The sequence below is a fragment of the Danio aesculapii genome, chromosome 3 (assembly GCF_903798145.1).
Source record: "Danio aesculapii chromosome 3, fDanAes4.1, whole genome shotgun sequence".
In the NCBI taxonomy this organism is placed as follows: Eukaryota; Metazoa; Chordata; class Actinopteri; order Cypriniformes; family Danionidae; genus Danio; species Danio aesculapii.
Genome location: NC_079437.1, coordinates 16626155 through 16648598, shown reverse-complemented (window position 1 = coordinate 16648598; position 22444 = coordinate 16626155). Strand labels below are relative to the sequence as shown.

General features: G+C 33.5%; 1 protein-coding gene across 1 annotated transcript in view; it reads right to left on the bottom strand.

The window, feature by feature from the left end:
• aclya (ATP citrate lyase a) overlaps window positions 1-22444 on the bottom strand; it is a 61255-nt gene that overhangs the window by 37545 nt on the left and 1266 nt on the right. The window contains exons 2-5 of the mRNA XM_056453265.1: window positions 8401-8582; window positions 5059-5181; window positions 3238-3300; window positions 1822-2012 (exon numbers count right to left, since the gene is read on the bottom strand). Of these exons, the coding sequence (XP_056309240.1) occupies window positions 1822-2012; window positions 3238-3300; window positions 5059-5181; window positions 8401-8559 (536 nt within the window). The 5' untranslated portion in view covers window positions 8560-8582. The remainder of the gene's footprint in view (window positions 1-1821; window positions 2013-3237; window positions 3301-5058; window positions 5182-8400; window positions 8583-22444) is intronic.

The window sequence follows — 22444 nt, the reverse complement described above, 5'->3', positions numbered from 1 at the left end:
TAACGGTGTTCACGCGAGCACAGGAAAGCAGGTGAATACGGAATGAGAGGATAATTACTCGTGCGCAGAGGTGAGGTGATGCACGCGACTGTTAAAAGCGCGTGTGCTCCCGTTTACTTGCGAAGCAACCGTGTGTATAGGAAAAGCAACTAGTGTGATCGATTCTCTTTGAAATGGATTAGACAAATTTTTTTTTAAATTTGTAAAAAAAAGAACGATGCTCGTGCACCCACAGCCCTGCTGCTTTCAAGACCTCATTATTGGAAATTTATTTATATATATATATATATATATATATATATATATATCCTTTTGTAAGCAGCAGTAGTCACTGCTTTCATTTTAATTATTCTTTGAACAGATTATTAACAGGCCTAACATTAACCGTGCGCACGCGATCATCCTTTCATTATCACACGGTATGTTTTTAATATGGTTTAATTATCATCCATTACAATAAGAGATTAACTCCACATTTATATGTAGTTAACTGGTGATCTGGGACCTTTAGCCAGGACAGATTACTGTGCATAGTTTAGATACATGACAATAGATCTTTTTAAAAATGTCAATTTTTGAAAAAGAAAAGATTTTTTAATAAAAAAGGTACATGTATGCAGCTATATTTTGCTTGTTTTCATAAAATTTTAAATGTGTGGCTAAGAAATAATTATTTATATAATAATTATTTATATATTGGTGTGATCAGAGATAAATTTGGTAAATGCTTACTTTTGAGCCCTAAAAAAAGTCATGTGAAATAAAAACTAACTGCAATGCGACAACCCATTTGCTTATGCACAGTAAGAAAGCTCATACACAACACACACAAAAAGTGAAATGAATAAGGATGCATTTGGACATGACACAACATCTAAAATCAAGTAATTTCGGCATGTTAGGCTAGTGAAAATGGCAAGTGGCAAGTAACGTAGGAGAGCTACTAGCCACAGTGGCTGGTGATCAAAAAAGTTAATATCAAGCCCTGGTTGGGAGCATTAAAGCTTTAGATAGGCCTGTACAGCAAGTTTCTGGATTTATATGCAGTCCTATAACAGCAAATTATAGTGTGTGTACGTAAATACACTTACTATATTTACTATGTTCTAAAAGCTGAGCTGCCTATTTTGATTTTTCTCAGACAAATCAAGGTAAGGCGGCAAATGTCTCCCTCTCACACACACTACACTCCAAACAACTCTATATAAAAGTCTGAAACTATGCCTTTACACTGCAACTGATGATCAACAGTACATTGACACATTTTATCTCTTCCCAACAGGAAAAACCTTCAACAATCAAGAATGCATGATTATTTGTGTCATGGCTTAACAATCAAAAAAGTCATTATAAATGGAAGTCAAGGGGCAAAAACAGCCACAAACATAACGAAACACTAGTCAATTTGCCCAGAGTGTACTGTTGAGTTTAATATTTTCAAAGCATTTTCTTAAAATATGCGTCAAAATAAGATCCCACCCAAAATTATTCTATTTGCTGAAACACAGAGAAAGCAGTGGCCAAAATAAGACACAAAGTCACCACAGAGTTGATGTAAACATCTCCAACAGCACACATAGGCTAAAGAAACATTAGAGATGCAGTGAGATCGCTTTATGCACATCAACGACAACAATTGTTAATTGTGTTTCCATGTTGATAGTTTGTGCACAAATCCTTTCATTAGACTAAAAATCTGAGCAAATATCTTTATGCACATCTTCGCGTTTTCTTTATGCAATATCTTAACATTTGCATACAAATAGGTGGATGGAGACACTTCCATGCTACTTCTTGTTTGGGTTATGCTGATGGACTTACTCTTTCTTATCTGCAGGTGCGTGTGTGAGCAGCTGACTCTTGACTGTGTCTGCGCTGATCTTCTCATCCACTCCCACCAGCAGTTTGAGGGCTTTAGAGTCTACGTCCCCCACATCCACACCACCCTCATGATGGAAGAGCATGTAGTCGCCTTCACGAGTGGCGTATATGCAGACGTAAAACTCCTCCTCCTGAGGAAATGGCACAGATCAATAATAACGTTCCCGCACTAATTAAATTCATGCTAGGGCTGAATGATATTGGAAAACAAATGACATTGCGATATTTTGTTTTCTGTATAATTACACAAGACTATTTGGAAAAAAAAAAACAATTTTTACAATTTTACATTGATTGTGATTTTTTTGGGGGGGTGCATCTGCATAAAACATGCAAAATTATACATAAATACACAAAACAATATAATTTAAAGCACAGATGAAAACAATAGAATAAAGATACAAATGAAATAAACAACACTATGGTTTTCAGTAGAGTCGTAACATAGAAATTTCAATAATCAAATGTAAAATAACAGTGTATTTATTGTATAAATATATAAACCCAATTAATCAGATCTGCTCTTTTCAAAACAAAAAAACTTGATAATGTCTTGTGTCCAGATGATTTAAATCAGTGGTCTCAAACTCATTTCCTGGAGGGTCACAGCTCTGCATAGTTAAGCTCCAACCACATCCAACTCACACCTGCTTTTTATTGGTATTAGGTACAATAAAAATGTCTATTAGATGAAATTCTTATTGTTAATAATGTTATTTAACAATAACATCACTATTATTAAATAAAGTAATGATATTAAGTAGTAGCAACTGCAGCATTTAATGGTACTATTACCATCACCTAAATTTAAAATTATATTATATACACTAATTAAACACTTTAATAATTAATTCACTTGAATTAAGTATATTTAAATTAAAATAAAATGTATTATTATTATCATCATTTATCATTAATATTAATAAATAAGAGTTAACAACAAAAACAAAAAAGAAATAATAATAACAACAACAACATTAATATTAGTAGAGTGTATTTGACGGTTATTATTATTATACATAATATTTATGTACATTATGTACTTTAATAATATGTTTATGTACTATTAATAATAAAATATTATGTCAAACTAATTAAACGGATAAAATTTTAAAAGTATATTAAACATGTATATCATATGCAGACCTAATTAATGCTATCTTTAATTAATAACAAATATTCTCCAGTTAATTATTATCATGAGCCACAATTAAAGAGTCATTTGAAATATTTGTCAATAGATTTCTTCTAAAGTCAACAGATTTGATATATTGTTTTATTTTTGTTTCGGTTCTCTTTGTATAAACCTTTAGCTAATAATACCCTTGGTTCATCACATTCACTGTATAGGCTCACCTGTTTGTGCGCTACAAAGGGCTCGATCAGGAAGTTTTTGAGAATGCCTTTCGCCTTCCCCACCTGAGAGAGAGAGAGAGAGAGAGAGAGAGAGAGAGAGGTTATTTTTGAAAGCCTAATGCTCATATATCAGGCTCTCCTTCAGGCTTAAACCTCAGAAACTGCCTTCAGAGTCAATCTAAAAGCTTCCCCTAATGAAAAGCACACAATGAAAAGAGTATTATGTAAGAGGCCGAAGAAGAGCGAGTGTTCAGAGCATCTAAAGTGACTTGACTTCAGTGTTCAGGAGGAAAGAGAAAGATTTGACAAGCCGAGCCTCGAGACAAAAACACAACAACAATGTCATTTATGCTGCGGTCGGTCACAAAAGTGTAAAAGGCCAGTTGATATAAATCAGCCAGAGAGAGGAACAGGAAGGCGAGGTGACATTTTAAAGAGATGGGGAGGAACACAGCAATGACAGGATGGAAAAACAACTATGAAATGAGAACGTCCACAGGAAAAAGAGAACGGTCTATTAGACTGCAGAAAAAAAATCTACATAAAAATAAAGGCATAATGAAGGTTTTTGACCCTCCAGCAAGAATTTACTCTATGCAGAAGGTGTGACGTACAACATATTGAGGTGACAATTGTGAAATGGCAAGACGGGAATTTCAGAGATCTTTTAAATGTATGCATGAGGTAATTAAAAAAGCACAGTGAATTAATGTTGATTTTATGCTGTTAAATAATTGCATTTGCAACATTCTTTATGACATGTAAGGCTGAACGTACATGAAAATAAATGTCAGACAGTGAAACTGCCCAAGAATGAGAAATATTAAAATATTTTATCCACCGAGATGACATGTAAGAATTCTCATAAAAATAAATACTCTTTTATCACCACCATCATTATCATTACAATCATCATCGTTGTTATTATTATTATTATCATTATTAATTATAATAAACAAAAAAGAAATAATAATGAAGCAATTAATTAAATATCACATCATAAATCATCACAAACATTTATAGCAATAATAATATTAATAAAAAACAAATAAATAATAATACTAATAATAATTAAATAATTAATTTAATACTGCATCCACGAAGAGGGCATGAATACTCATAAATAAATAAATAAATAAATAAATCATCATAATCATCATCAACTAAACATTTATAGTAATAATAATAACAACAACAACAACAACAACAACTATTATTATTATTATATCAAACAATTAATTTAATATAGTCTCCACCAAGAGGGCATGTAAGAATATTCATTAATAAAAAAACATTTTTATCATCACCCCATCATTATAATCATCATAAAAACATTATAATAATAATTTTAAAAAATTAATAAATAAAAAAAAAATAATCCAAAAATAAATAAAACAATTAAATTAATTAATTAAATATTGTATCCACCAAGAGGCCATGTAATAATATTCATTAAAATACAATTTCTATACTATAATAATACTACGACTACTACTAATAATAAAAGTAATAATAATAATAATAATAACAACAACAAATCCAACATTTTTTTAAACAATATAAATTTCATTTCACGTTCTTACAGTTACACCACTTTGACATTTGTGTAATCATCTTAAAACAAAAAAAATGTGGGAAGAAAATGCATGCAAGTAACTGGCAAATTTATATATACATTTTAAACTATTTAAAATTGTATTAAACCATACTGACATTAAAGAAATACATAGCTTCATGTCATTGACCACGCAGACAGAACAGAAAATTCACACACAGCATTTTCAAAGGGGTAACAGAGTGGTTTTGGGTATCTGTCCTCACCATGGTCTCCTGCATAAGGCGGGATTTGAGCCATTCCTTCACACCATTCAGATCCAGGTTCACGCCCACCAATCCTAGCTTTCCTCTGCGCTTGATCAGCTGATCTGGTTTAACCACCAATCGCTGGACAGAAACACGACACAACCCATCAAACACTCATTATAAAAACTCATGCATTGAATTAATGAACACTAGAACTAACTACTATGGCACTCATTTCTACTTTGTATAACCTAAATAGTTAAATTGACCACATGAACTATAAATAGCCTACTATTTTTTTCATACGCATGCATAACTGGTATTACTTTGACTTGAAATGTATATTAGTGATGTTTTACCAGCTATAGCCCAAGAAACTGATTGTCTTGCATTAATTTAAAATGTCTTTTATGACTAGTTAATTGATTCTGACATCAATATCAAGGCCTTATTGCTGGCATGATATTAAAAATAGAGTAAATAGATTGAATAAGTCCTGTAGCTGCAAATGAAGTAAAATAAAATAATGATAAAAATATTCAATCATTAGTATTACTGATGTTCATTAACCATCCTAGCATAACCGATCTATGTATTAATTTGATTCCAGTGGTGGCTGCATAGGATTGTTTCCAAAAACATTTACAGCATTGTAAAAAAGCAAGGCACACACAGGCATACCTTCACGGCCACCCAGTAGCTCATTCAAGGTTATAAACATTATAAAAAAAGACTGTAAAATATGACGACAGACATTCAAATTCTAAAACCTCAACAGAAACCTGAAATGTAAATATGATTTCATAAACATTAATTCATTACAGTCTAACATGAACAATCAGAATGGCTTATTTTGGTAGTTGTGATAAAAACAGCAACCTGTAAACTTAAGAATGTAACGCTCTGACAAATATATTAAAAGCAAATAAATAAAAATAAATAAATAAAACAACAACACAAAATTGAAATAATAAAAATTTAATTATAAAATAAAAAAACGAAAAATAATGAAAAACAATAACAAAATATAATTTAATATCAAATATTTATAAATAAAATAATTAAATATAAAATAATATAATTTAATATTACAAAATAATAATTTCATATAATAAAACAAACATATACACATACATATTTGTGTATAAATGTACATATACATACACACACAAACACACACACACACACACACTTGAAGTCAGAATTATTAGCCCCCTTTGAATTTTTTTTTCCTTTTTTAAATATTTCCCAAATGATACAATTTCCCATCCTTATACAATAACTTAATTACCCTAATCTGCCTAGTTAACCTAGAGAAGCCTTTAAAATTGTCACTTTAAGCTGTATAGAAGTGTCTTGAAAAATATTATTTACTGTCATCATGGCAAAGATAAAATAAATCAGTTATTAGAAATGAGTTATTAAAACTATTATGTTTAGAAATGTGTTGAAGAAATCTTCTTTCTGTTAAACAGAAAAATTAAACAAGGGGCTAATAATTCTGACTTCAACTGTATATAAATATAAAATAATATAATTTAACATAATAATAAAATAAATGTATATGAAATAATGAAATTTTATATAATATGAAATAATAAACTGAATAAATGTATAAAATAGTTTGTGTGTATGCGCATGTAAAAAATATACTTCAGGTTAAAAATCCAAAAGGCTTTGGATTTACAATATTGCCTCAGGGTTTTAGAGCCTGCTGTGCGTTAAATAAAGTATTAAAGGTCTTTATTTATTTTTCTAAAGACAGAAACAAAAGGCAGGGGGCTGCTCAAATGAAATTCCTAATCTGTAAGTGTTTTCCTAATAGCGTCTCGGTGGCTGGCTGAGGATAAAGAGAGAGGACAGAGAGACGTGACTCATATCTAATATCATTATAGTCTCTGGGCTCCTCCATAAAGGTGATTAAGAGTGCTTTTTCAGCAGAAACTGACCCTAGACTGACATTTGAGGAATTGTGCTACACTCACTTTAGCCGTTTTAATTGAACCACTAGTGAAGCAGCACAATAATGACCACCGTCTGACACGGAGCGTCTCTTCTCCTCATTTACCCCCATGCAGAACTGCTATACAGTTTTATACTGAAAAGTCTAATCAGATGGAATTGCTAGTAATAATATAATTGCAATGGATTCATCATATGGAGAAATTACTTGGTTGTTACAATAGATCCCTCATGTATCCCAATGGATATTTTTAGTCATTTTATTTTAGTTATTATTTTATTATATATTTTTTTTTATGCAAAGTATCCATTTTGGCAAAATAGATATTTTTAACCCTCATTTCCTTTCTTAAATCTATTTTGCATCAGGTACAATCATTGCCCTCTCAGGATCTTCAGGGAGACAAAAGGTTCACATTAAAACCCATTAAAACAGTAACATTTCCTCCTTGTGCCATTTGAAGTAAAACATCATGCAGTTTTGTTGCCAGCCTTCCAGATGGCTTTTTAACATTTACAATATTATATATACATTTTTTTTTTTTTAATAATTCTACTTATCTGGATGTATTGGTATGGATCTCAGAGTATGTTGCTTAGATTTACTTTGCATGTGTGAATGTGCATTAAATGATAATGTATCAGAATTAATGTCCTTTCTGATTATTGACTTATCCTAAACTGTAATAATAATAAAAATAATAATAATAATAAATTGAATTATTTGTGGCACAGTGGTAGCAAAACATTCAAATAAATAAGATTTTGCCTTTAATGAAAAATATATAGCCTAAATTATCTTCTCATACTGGAAGGCATTTTTGCAACAAGCTAGTGAATCATTGAATAAAGATTAAAACCAAGCGTCATCAATTACTGGCCAAAAGTTTATAATAATCCATCTTAGTACAGCCTGTAAATCTGTCTGAGAAAGTTGAACAGAAGAAGGTGTCCTTTTTTGGCCCATGTGCAAGTGCTTCATCAAGTAGCATCACTTCACAAGTTCATATCAAGCTTAAAGTCCACATGAACTGGCAGCGGTGACTGTTTTTTTTTTTGTATTGTGACGCAGTACCTAAAGAAACAGTATATTAAATGAGAAAACAGTGGGCGTGGCTTGTTTTTTCTATTGCAAGCTAATTGAATCTAGGAAAGTAGGCATTTCATTCTGAAAGATCAGGAAAAGGGTTTGGGGAGAGTTATTACAACCTAACAGACACCTCCTCCTCACCATTTCTGTTTGTTATCATAACTGGTAGTTGGAGGGGTGTGGTTATTTTTTTAATGACATGCACAGGTGAATTGTTCTCCGTAAAAAACCAGCAATGTGAGCGAACAAAATCATATAGTTAGTTTTGATGTGTACTTTAAATGAATATTTCAGTCATCTTACTGTACCTCCGTCAAGAGCCAGGGGTGATCCTGAACCAGTCGTTCCCAGTCGGTTTCTGCAGTCACGTTAGCATATCGAAATCGGTTCTGAACACTGGCTGAAGTGCAGATGTGTTTGTACAGGAACTCCTTCCCTGTCTGCTCGGAGATAGCTTTGGCTGACATGATAGAGCTGGATAACTAAAGCACTGCAAAGAAACACACACATACACACAATAAAACTAAAACTTCTTCATCAGCTTTTAAAAGGCTTCACAAACTTGCAGTTAGTTAGTTGGTTAACTTTGTCCCCATCGAAAACAATTTTGCATATCATACGCTCACAGAAACCTCATGGACAAAACCAGAATTGGGATTATTAAAAATATGTATATTTCATTCATTCATTCATTTTCTTTTCAGCTTAGTCCCTTTATTAATCCAGGGTCATCACAGCGGAATGAACCACCAACTTATTCAGCATGTTTTACGCAACAGATGCCCTTCCAGCTGCAACCCATCACTGGGAAACATCCATACAAACATTCACACACACACAAAATGGGCAAATTATCTTACCCAATATAACATGTCTTTGGACTTGTGGGGGAAACCAGAGGGAACCCACACCAACACAGGGAGAACATGCAAACTCCACACAGAAATGCCAACTGACCCAGCCAGGGCTCAAACCAGCGACCTTTTTGCTGTGAGGGCGATTGTGCTACCCACTGCACCATCGTGCTGCCTAATATGTATATTTATAATAAATAAAATTATTAATATTATTCATTGATTATTCTTATTAATAACAGAAAACAATCCTAAATGTAACTGGAAAACAATGTAAAGACAAACTGGAGTGATTTGCTCAATATTCATGCTAATATTTCTTATGGCTATTCTATAGAATACAAAACTGTTTTATAGAATTATCTGTTCATCTTAGACCCAACTCAAGGCCAAGAATTAATGTTATCAAGTCTTACCTCCCTGACTCTATCCCTCATTTCTGCTTCATAGCCATGCTTAGTCAAAATAAGATCATCATCATATTATAAGCTTCAGTTTTGTTAACTTGCAAAACTCGCTGCGTGTTGACACCTCATGTCACAAAAGTAACAGAGAAGGCCTTTACGCCGGTTTCACAGCACATGAATGGCACATATGCGTCAGTTTGCTTTCACCAGTGTTGTTTCGGTTGCACATAAATATGTACACTAGATATCGCTTACGGACCCTGAGCATGCGTCAATAGCGCCGCCATATTTGTACAGTGCTCCCAGGACAAAAGTCATTCAACCGCACTAGTCAAGACAGTGTTACTACGTGAAGATGCTGGACTTTAGCACTGTGTACAGGTGTAGTAACGAGCAAACAAAGAAAAAGCACAAAGGCATTTCATAGGTAAGATTAAAGGTTTACGTGTTTGTATGTTATGAACTTTTGTGCTAAACAGGTAACGTTATTGATGATAATACAGTCACCTACTTCATTCACTATAAGGCAAAAAAGCACCAACTCACACTAAACACTGGGCTTATGCTAGTTTTGTTAAATAAAATCAGTAAGCAATGCAAAAGAAATATGACAACGAGATGCTGCGTTGCCGGAAACTTGTATTATTGTTGGCTAAGTGAAGCAGTCGTTCATAACGAAGATTCATTCACAAACGAATCGCTCCTTCCGTTAGAATGAGAAGTGAAAGTGGGAGAGGGGGTGTGCTTCAGGACACGGATTAGATCAAATTTAACAGGAAGGGAGGATTATACTCTCCATACACAAATGCAAGCTTTTTGTCAGGAATGCCTGAGCTATCACTTATCCATCGATGAAGAAAAGTGATGTAAAATTATAAGTTTCGTAATTCAAAAAAAATAAAATTGCATACGGACCTCCAGGAAAACTCCCAATCAAAGATATACGTGTATATGTGTATTTCTCTGGCTCTGGATGGCCCCAGTCCTCCACTGCAGCTTGGTCCCGCATTCATCTCAAACGAGCACTACCCTGTACTAAAAAGGCGGCTCTATTGACACATTCCTTCCAATAGACAACAAGAGGGTAGGCGACATCTAATGTATATATCGATGTCGGTTGCACATAGAGATAAGCAAACTTGCGTGTGCAAAAGGCCCCTAACGTCTTTTTTTCTGGGAATACCACTTAAATTTATACATTTGCATATTTTTTTCACGTCTACCCGTGCTGCCCTGGGCGATCGCCCATATTGCCCATGCCTAAATTTGCCACTGCTCACAGACACATCTGACACTTCACATTTGGCATTTCTATAAATAAATCACTTTAAAAAAAAACTAAAGTACCATGGAACCCCTACTCTATATAAATATCCAGGCTACTGGCCATCTACTGCTACTGAGAGAGAAGTATTTAAAAAACTTCATTGCTTGAGGTATAAATGATCATTTTGTCCCATTTCTTAAACATCTGTGAATATCGACGACCTGATGGAATGATTAATAAATAAATCAAGATGCTAATATTAAAAAAAAAAAGCCAATAAATTACAAAGAACACTGTAAAAATAGTCCTTCATGTTACCCCAACACAAATTAAGCAATTTTTTTACAAGTTTAAGTGGATTCAACATAAAACAATTAGTTTGTCTCAAAAACAACTTAAGAATTGGGTTAACAACTTATTTTAAATTAGTTTGAAAAAGCAGCAAAAGTTATTTTTTGAGTGTAAATAAATGTACATATATAAAAACGAAAGAAACAAATCTAATATCAAACATGATTAACTAAAGATTAAATTAAATTAACAAAATAATAACCAAATGAAATAACTGAAAGCAATAACACCATAAAAAAGCTAATACAGTTGTAAACATCAAACATATTAACTAAAGACTAATTAATGAATAAACAAGAAAAAAACTATTAAAGTTAAACAAAAATGCAAAAAAGAGAGCAAATAATAAATATGTAAACAAACAAAGATAACCACGAATGTAAAAAGAGAAAAGAAAACTAAAACAAACAAATACATTCATAAAAAAAAAAATAGGCAATATAAAAAAAATGCTAAAAAGACAAAAAAAAAAAAGATTAATAAATAAGACAAAATAATGAGAAAAACAAACAAACAAAGCTTTGTTAGGTCTGTGCATAACTTACGTTTAATTAACTCAAAAGCCCCATATATTTTAAGCATTAAGCTGTGGTCACACTCGAGCTTGAGCATGCGAAATTCTGTCGTATGCCGCTGTGAAAAGGGGTGGGATTAAACAAGATTAATATACATTTTGAAAAAAGCGAGCGATTGCTCCATATATTACATTTCTGCCCAGAGAGGTCATGTTTTGATCTTCGGTTGGTCTTGCGCAGTCACGTGATGCGATTTCGCAGGTCAGAATTGTTCGGATACGTGGCTGGCAGGAAGTGTAATATGCACATCAATATAGCAGCATTTTTTAATGACACTATAACAATAATTCATATTTTTACAGTATTGTGACTGTCGGGTTTAGGGTTGGGGTGGGGGTAGGTGTTAAAAAACAATACATTTTTTTGGGTAATTTAATAGATAACATAAATAATACTCGGTACAACTACTGTTTTTACAATACTGTGACTGTTGGGTTTAGTGGGTAAATGTTAATTAAATACAATAAATGAGAAATTTAAAAAATAATATGAAAACTCTCATTCAATTCCAGCCGCAACCATATCCGATCTAGCAACAAGCACTTTGTGTCGCAGCAAACTGCGACACTTGTTGCACGAGCTTGCGTTTCCGGATTGACGTATTCGCATGCGTATGAATGGAAGTCTATGGGGAGTGTGACCATGGCTTGACCTGTAGGTTCCAAACAAGCCTGAATGACTCAATTATTTTGATCAAATGTGATTCATTAGGGTTGGAAATACTATGCAGAGTTTTGGCCCTCCAGAAACTGAGTGTCACACATGTGATATAACAGATCTATAAATGCAGCATGTTTTATTATATAATACTGAAAAATGAACACTCTGAAAACACTTTTTTTTTTCTGTATAGCATTAACCAGGACACTGACCAAGTTTAGTGGCGAACTTAAAAAAATAAATAAATAGAACACTAACAAACATTTAAACCGCATCCTGCTAACCCAGATGTAAATCTCCGTCGTGTTTTGGCAGTTCATCTGCTGTTCTCTCAGTCTTCACCTTTCCTTGAATCAGGAAATGCAGCTAAAAATAGTCCTGATGCTCAAACTGATTTGATTAGGTCTGGACTTCGTGCTGTGAACAAGAACAACAACTGAACTACAGTCTGACTGAAACACAATCATACATCGCCAACAACATTAATCAGCTTTCTTAAAAGGATAGTTTTAGGCGCGATAGTTTAAAACGCACATTCTGTCATCATTTACTCACCCTTCATTTGTTTCAAACCTCTGACATTTCTTTCTTCTGTTGAACACAAAAGACGATATTTTGAAGAAAGCTAAAAACCTGTAGCATAAGACTTTTGCATGTCAGTGGCTACAGGTTTTCAGCTTTCTTCAAAATATCTTCTTTTGTGTTTAACAGAAGAAACTCAAAGATCTACAACTAATGGAGGGAGAGTATATAGTGAGCAATGTTGGGCAATAATGCGTCACTTGTAGTGTGTTACTGTAACGGCATTACTTTTGACCGTAACTAATACTGCAAGGCATTGAATTTTCAAATTAACCACAAATTAAATGTGGTATATCAGCAATTTATGAAAAGTAAGCTGTGTATATTGCACCGCTTACTTTCCACGAGTTGCTGACATACCACGTTTAATTTGTGGTTAGTTTAAAAATTGCTAATAGATTTAATTTTTGAGCAGCTGTTTTGTTTTGTTCTGTTTAAAATGCATAAAAATTAGGGTTGTCTAATAGCAGTTTTGTGGTGCTGAGTTTCACCACATTGATTCTGAATGATAATTCAGATTTCTTTCATTTATTTATTTCATAATTTTTTTTATGTTAGTTGTATATTGTCGTGGGCAGCATGGTTGCGCAGTGAGTAGCACAATCACCTCACAGCAAGAAAGTCGCTGGTTCGAGCCTTGGCTGGGTCAGTTGGCATTTCCGTTTGGAGTTTGCATGTTCTCCCCGTGTTGGCGTGGGTTTCCTCCGGGTGCTCCGGTTTCCCCCACAAGTCAAAAAACATGTGGTAGAGGTGAATTGGGTAAGCAAAAATTGTTCGTAGTGCATGTGTGTGAGTGAGTGTGTATGGATGTTTCCTAGTGATGGGTTGGAGCTGGAAGGGCATCCGCTGTGTAAAACATGTGCTGGATAAATTGGCAGTTCATTCCGCTGTGACGACCCCTGATTAATAACATACCAAGCTGAAAATGAAATGAATAAATGTATATTGTCGCTAGTTTTCATACTCAAGCTGTGAAAGACATGTTAAGGGTTAAATACAAACGTTTATGACACTGAAGCAACTTTCATTTTTGTTTTTTTGTGTCTGAATATATTATTCATCTGGTTTATCACCTTGTGAGATTTTGATTTTTGTGCTGCTGGTCTTACTTAACGGTTTAAAAAATAATTTTAAGTCAGTCTTTTGTTTTAGTTGTGAGAATGCAAGTTAATTAAAACTGTGAAGCTGAAATGTATTCTGTGAAGTGTATTCTCCATGCAGCACTGAAGTGACATTATAAGGACATTATTGGGAGCATTACAAATGTTATTTGGAAAAGTAACCCAAATGTTGCTTTTAACAGTATCAATTACTTACACCAAAAAGTAATGCATTAAAGTAATTGAGTAACTTTTTTAATGAAGTAACTGGTAACTGTAACTAGTTACTATTTTTCAGTAACTAGCACAACACTGATAGTGATTTAATCTTTTTTGGGTGAACTATGCCTTTAAGGCAAGACACTACAGGTGAAAGGTTTAAAAAAAATGTATCCAAATAAATGAATAGATAAAATAATATTAAATGTAATGTTTATCACCATACTTTTCCAGTTTTTGTATTACAAGTCCTATAACATGATGTTTAAATATGCAAATTAAGCTTTAGTGTTAAATATGCACTTTGAAAGCACTTCTCAAATATCAAAACACTGAATGAAGCTTCAAAATTTGTTCAACTTTTTCATTCATTCATTTTCCTTCAGCTTAGTCCCTTATTTATCAGGTGTCGCCACAGCGGAATGCACCGCCAGCTATTCTGGCAAATGTTTTACATAGCAGATGCCCTTCCAGCAGCAACCCAGTACTGGGAAACACCCATATACTCTCTCATTCTCACACAAACACAACGGCTAATTTAGTTTACCCAATACTGCATGTCTTTGGACTGTGGGGGAAACTGGAGCATCCGGAAGAAAACCCTTGCAAACACGGGGAGAATGTGCAACCTCCGCAGGGAAATGCCAACTGGCCAAGCCGGGAGCCGAACCAGCGACCTTCTTGCTGCAAGGCGACAGTGCTAACCACCTTTTTTTCTGTAATATCTCACCTTAAACTTTGTGTAAAATCAAAAAATGTACAATGTTAGAGAACATTGTTTGAGTGAACAATTAATTTCTGAAAGTTAATCCATTTTGTTTTGGTAATCTTCAATCAAATTCTTATCATTTGCTTTAGTGTTTGGTGTGGCAGTCCTTCTCAAATGATGCCAGTTTGACAGCTTCACCTACAACATTCTTAGCCACGCCCCTTTCAACATTAGTTTGTTCTGAGGGAACGATGAGCAAAAACTAAGCCCCGCCCCAAACTTAATAACCCATTTCACTTGAAATTACATCAACATACTGAAATAAAAGCTCTCAGCAACTTACGGTTACCATGGACTTAAACCAAAACATAACTCAGACTTTACAACCAATTTCATCTAACATAATAGTAATAGAAGGCTGAGCTATAGAAGTTCCCATTGGCACTCTCTCCATCTGCAGTGCCACAGTGTAAACTCTCACACACGAGTGCTTAAGTGATTGGCAGGCTGAGTGTGCATTCAGATGACATCATCACAGCCGCCTGTCTGAACCCTGTCAGAACGAGAGCGTCAAGCTGTCAGTGGGGTCAACACAACCATCTTTGTTTAAAAAAAAAAAAGAAAGAAAAAAGACTAGATAAACCAGTCGGCAGAGAACCAGAAGTGCCAGCTACATTATCTCCATCTGCATTCATTGCACTGCATGCAAGTGAGAACTAATACTTCTAGAAAGTACTACTTTAATTCAGTAGAAATGTTAGTTCACCCTTAAAAGCTGTCATTTCAATCATTGTCAATTCACACCCTTCACTTGATCCAAACCTGTTGGAGACACAGAAGAAGAAAAAAAAACAACAACCGTTGACATCTATTGTATTTTTTTGTTTCTACTATGAGTGTCAATGTCTTCTTTTTCCAACATTCTTCAGAATATCTTAAATTAGAACAACTTCAGTGCGAGTAAATGAAGAGGAAATTTGCATTTATATATTATCCATTATGAAAGTGTTGATAAAAATATTTGGATTGTTGCAAACGTTTTCTACATCAATTAATACTGTCATTTGAATTTTTACTCATTAAAGAATACTGAAAACACAAGACAACAGGGCTGCACAATATATTGTTTCAGCATCGATATTGCAATGTGATCCTTCACAATATTCACAATCGCAGGATATGCAATGCTGAGTTATCACACTTCATCATTTGCATGTGTTTTTGATGTCTGTGATTGTGCAATGATTTTAAAAGCATTCAGGTAGAAGAAATTGTACCATTTGTGACTTTAACTACAACTAACTTTATTGAATTATTTTTATGTTATCATTCAGTTACTGCACTTGCATACTGTTAGACTCACGAAATGATAAAACACTATTTCAATTATATCTTTGTCTTGATTGTATTTATTGTTATGCATAAAAATCCTCACAACACATGCAAATACAGAAATGCACTGCAAATAACACAGACCACAATGAAAATGTGTCAAGGGACCCCAACATTTTATAGAGATGCAAATAGGTATGGTCAATTTATGTGTTCTGTTTGCTCTAGAAAAATTAGTGTTTCATTTCTGAATATTTTAAAACAAATTTGAACACTCACTGCATTTTAGCAGTAAGAAGCTATGATACAGATTATTGAGCTGAAGCTTGACTACAAAATAAAAAAAATATATATATAAAAAAAAAACAAAAAAAAAAAAACTAACAACATCTGGCAAAAAAAAGCCCTAGTGCAAGCATCAATATGTTAGTCTGATGCGCTTCAGCTAAACAACAGCTACAATTGTGATATAAAAACTACTGTATGTCATGAGCTGTCTTCCTGTTTCAGTCTTGATTATGTCAAACATTGAATTTAAAAAAAAAAAAAAAAAAAAAAAGCACTTTGCTAAAAATCCTACACTTTTTCTGTAAGACAAAATAAAACTTTATTTAAAAAAATAAATTGAGGAAGTTGTTACTTTTTACCAACATCCCAAAAAAAAGGTGTCCGTGGATAACCCCATCAGAAATGACAAATGTTTATAAATATGAAGAGATTTTTTCTTCATTACTGCACCTTGCATAAAAATACTTCCAGTTTTCTGCCTGTCCCTCTCAGTATTGAGCAGGGATGTGGATGAATGTCGAGAGGAGAACAGAGCGCGTTCAGTTAGCAGACTGTCCGCTCCTTGACCCAAGCAATTAACTAATGAAGAGGGCAAAGCGGTCAACCCCCAACACTACATTATGCACTGACAGACTGAGAAGAAAACTAAACACCTCAGTAGTCAGATGGTCTGATTGAATTAAAAAATGGCTAAAGCATAAAATAAAACCACACCTTACTTCTGATTCACATATATTAGCACAAACACACGTCGCTGTGTCAACATACTAGATTTACATTTAGATTTGTGATCCAGCAGCACTGCAAACATTAGCCAAAGGAAGTGTAGTCACAAGAAGATGACTTGACCATAAGTCAAGAAAACCAGACAGAAATCAACACTGTGGTAATGTTTGATAATGGTTTGATTTATTTATTTATTTATCCATCTATCAATAGTATAATTAACATATTTTTTAATTATTATCAATTTCTGGTATGTTTACAGTCATAAAAATTGGATAACATTTATACATCATTTTAAAAAATAAATGAAGAAAAAAAATTAAATAATAATAATAATAATAATAATAATAATAATAATAATAATAATAATAATAATAATAATAATACAATGACTAGCCACATATATCACTAGGCATGGGCCGGTGTAAGATTCAGACGGTATGATAACCTTGGATAAAAATATCCCGATTTCACGGTTTTACAGTATTGTGATTACTGCTCTAAAATATATTTGGAGTAAAACACAGTCCCCTTTTAACACTATATATTTTGTTTCGAGAAACTTTCATAATATTTTGGAGCAGTAAACATGTCCGGTTAAATAATTCAATTAATCATTGACTTCTGCGGTCTTCGTTAGGTCTAAAACCTACGGTGGCCAAGAGAGCTTAACGTGCTGCAATTTAAGAAAACACAAGCAATTGCAAAAAACACCAGCAAATTAAAAAAGGGGACCAAAAAAACATGACGGACCCTGCTGAGATATGGATGTGTTATCATGCCATAACTGTTGCTCAGTAAAGTTGTTGGTGGTCTTTTAAAGGTGAGTTTTTTTGTTTGTTTATTTATTTTAATATCCTGATTACACGATTCCATTGTCTTTTGTAAATTATTAGCCTAAATAAACAGATGATTAAATGTGAAACGTTGTTTAAATAGTATGAAGAGTGTTTAATAAAAGCTTCAGTTGTTTGTGTTGTGAGAATTTGCAACACGCCTGCTGTTGAACAGATAAAGAGCGTTTCTTAATTTGCAGGTGTTTTTGTAATTGCATGTGTTTTCTTAAACGCAGCACTTTAAGCTCTCTCGCCCATCGTAAAAAACACAGATTTCATTACAATTTAAAATGGCATCTAGGATATGTTTTCTGCTGCAGAAAAAAAAACAACAACTTATAAAATACAGTAGAAACGGTATAGCAGAAAATTGACGGTATTAATACCTTGACTTTTTTTAAACCGTGATATACCTTGAAAACAGTTATCGTCCCATGCCTATATCTCACATCAATTTATGAAGGTTTTGATATGGTAAAATAACTATAGCAAGTATTATCAGAAGCAACGGTGGTCTGTGGTTCATTTTTGTAAGATGGAGTAGCTAAGATGTGTTTGTGTGTGTGTGTGTGTATAGAGTCAGTAGATCAATTTCAGCTCCAGCGGCTGATCTGCTATGTACACTTCTTCCTTACATTATCCAGAGCACTGCAGAGTCCTCTAGTAATACCGATCTTATTGCATGCAGAAATTTGCCCTGATCTGATCTTACACCAGCCACATTGATGGCATCATACGGTGATGCTGTGGTCTTTTTGTGTACTATAAGTGCAAGCCAAGCTCAAACTGGCTACAAGCTTGTGCATCACACCAGAAGTGATGCAACTGAATTATAACTGCGTTTCCCTTCACTCACAAAACAGCAGCAGTATCATTTATCACATAGGAAGGATGCGGGGAGGAGGGTTTAAATTAAGATGTTGATCATACTACACATACATTTGAAAACAACGACTGAATTAGACCTGATCAGCACTAAAGATGCTTAAACTGCAACATCACATCAGATTTCTATCTTCATTAGCCTCCATGGATCTATTTAAATAATTTAAGCTTAAGCTTATATAATGCTTCATGCAATATGATGATTCAATATAAAGGGACACACAAAAAGTGGTTCTGTTGAAAAAGAGAAGATTTTTAGAAAAATGTTGGAAACCAGCAGCCACTGACATTCATTATATGGGGAAAACTACACCTAAATTTGAAAATGGGCATGTCTTATTAATATTGTAATTATTATTATTAGTATTATCATTTTCTGGTATCATTTCCGCATTTACTGTTATACAAATTGCGATTTTAAAACATAAACGAAGGAAGAAAATAAAAGGAAGAAAATAATAATAATAATAATAATAATAATAATAATAATAGAGTTTACAATGACTAGCCACACATCTCGCATCAATTTATGAAGGTTTGATAAAGTAAAATAACTCTAGCAAGTATTATCAGAAGCAACGGTGATCTGTGGTTCATTTTTAGAAGATGGAATAGCAAAGATGTGTTTTGTGCGCGCGTGTGTAGATTTAATAGATCAATTTCAGCTTGATATTTCAATTTAAATGGACAGTGTTGAAAGTGTTGAACACAAAAGATGATATTTCGAAGAATGTTGGAAAGCAGCAGCCACTGACGTCTATTATATGGGGAAAACTATCTACACCTAAATTTGAAAATGGACATGTCTTTACTGTTATAAAAATTAATAAAAAATAAATCAAATAAAATAATAATAATAATAATAATATAAATAATAATAACAATAACAATAATAATAATAATAATAATAATAATAATAATAATATGCCTAATTCCAACATTCTTCAAAATATCTTCTTTTGTGTTCAATGTAGAAAAGAAACGAAAAATATTTTGGAACCAGTGGAGAAAATGATAAAATAACGTCAAACTATTTATTAAATCCAATGCCTGACTAAAGCAATTATTTAATCTTATGTTAGGCATGTTACTACATCCTTATTGGATTTATTACAGAAAATGCAATCATAACTAGTTTATCTAGCCCAGAGAAGCCCAAACTAGGGCAAAGTTGGCCCATGGTAACCTTTGATTTGGCCCACCATGCCATCTGAGAATGGTTTAGAGATTGTCATTTCAAATTTAATGTAACCTTATATTTGTATGTTTTATTGTTAAGCTACAAAAAGGCTTTCAGAAATTTAATGTTTTAATGTAAATAGTGTAAATTAATCAGATTTAAAATGTACATACAATGAAGAAAGGACAATGCAGAGACTTTGGTGAGTGAATCAAGGTAAAAGGCAGCTTCTGCTTGACTAGTGTATTCAGCATTGAACTCCTCTGTGTTATGTGGTTGTTTATGTTTATATTGCAATAAGTTACGTTATAAAAGTTATACTGCATTAGTTAATATGATTTAAAGTAATGCTTTCTATTTATTTTTTTATATTATGAAATGAATTAGGAAATTATCCATGGCAATTTTAATGTAAAATAGTTTGGTGTATATATATATATATCTTTGACCCACGGCTATCAGTGATATTTGGCTTTTGGTCCTTCATATGAAAAAGCATGGGCACCCCTGATCTAGAAACTTTTCAATAAACAAAAATAATTAGTCCTATTATTAACAAATTATTAGGATTATTAGAAAAAAAACGTGCTGAAAAACAGCACTTGGAAAAAATGAAGTAAATAATGGTGAAATTGACTCTAAACACTGATTTCTGACCCTAACACGGCCTAATTTCCTCAACAGTTATCATCAAATCACCAGGATTGAGTTTACAATGACTAGCCACATATCTCACATCAACATATGAAGGTTTTGAGTAACTGTAGCAAGTATTATCAGAAGCAACGGTAGTCTGTGGATCTATTTAAATAAATTAAGCTCAAGCTTATATAATGCTTCATGCAATATGATGATTCAATAAAAATGTAAATTTACTCAGCCTAAAGTGGTTCTGCTGAACACAAAAGAAGTTTTTTAGAAAAATGTTGGAAAACAGCAGCCACTGACATCCATAAAACTATCTACACCTAAATTTGAAAATGGACGTCTTATTATTATTTATTTTTAATAATATAATAAGTATTTATTTATTATTATCATTTTCTAGTATTACTGTATATCTAGTATTTCTAGTTTAATGTTATACAAATGGCCATTTTCAATTCAATAAACAGAAATAATTAGTCCTATTATGATGCAGTTACTACGGGGAAAATGACTAGCAGCAAGGGAACCAGTACTAGTAACTAATTGATTAGTCACAAATGCATATCACGGCAGATGTGAATAGATTCCCGTCACTAATGGGATTAGTGGCAAAGACGAGAACCAAAATCTAATAGCAACTAGTGAAGAATGAGGAAAATCATTCTGGTCTCCATTTAATTACATCCCTCTTTTCTAAATGGGAATACATCTGAGCAATTCCAGCGTTATGGATGTGATATTTGCAGTAAAATCTCACAACACAAATTCCCAGAGAAAGTATATCTTAAGGTTATACTGAAACATCGGTTTATATCTTCAAAACTACCAACCACAGAGTTGTGGGAGCAGAAAAATATCAATCTGTAAACATTTTTTAATATTTTAAATGAGAAAATAAACATTTGTCATTGAGGTGACGAAAAAAGTCTGCAAGTTTACAGTATACTTTGTAGAAATTCAGTCAATTAAACTGCACAACCCTAATGAAATAACGCTAATCAAAAGCATAAGAGTTGGCTCACTAAAGAACAAACATGGTTGATTTTATTTGATTTGACATTTTTTGCATTTATGAGGAAAAAGCTTCGTTATGGATGTGACAATTTAGCGTTATGGATGTGACATCTCTCCGTTATGTGAAATTGACACTTGTGCGACTTTGATAAGTGGGGTTTATTTATAAACTAATTTCGAGGGGATCACGAACTTATGATCAGCACGGCTGGCATCTCATTAGCTCTGTAATCTGCTCTATTAGATGATTACGGAAGCATTATAAATAACCAGAGTTTTTCACTCCAGTTATCGTCGTCTTGAAGTTTCCCCCCTTCCACCCCTACTTCCACCTTTTTTTTTCCGATAAGGCGACACGGCGGCCCAGTGGCTAGCACTGTTGCCTCACAGCAAGAACACCACCGGTCCAACCTCCTATCCGGCCGGTTGGCGTTTCTATGTTCTCCCAGTGTTCACCTGGGTTTTCCCTGGTTACCTCCCACCATCCAAAAACATACACCTATAGCCAATCGACTAAACCAAATTATTACTCAAGACAACCTTAGTTTACACTTCTCTCATGGCAACAAGCAGGGTAGTTCTTGAGACCTACCTGAGCTCAAACTCCCCTCTTGCCCTTCTTTCGGGAGGGAGCCCCGGGCTCGAGGATAATACGAGCTCAGGGCTCTCTCCCGGTACAGCATGCCAATTACGCTCTATTGATTATTAAATGTGAACTC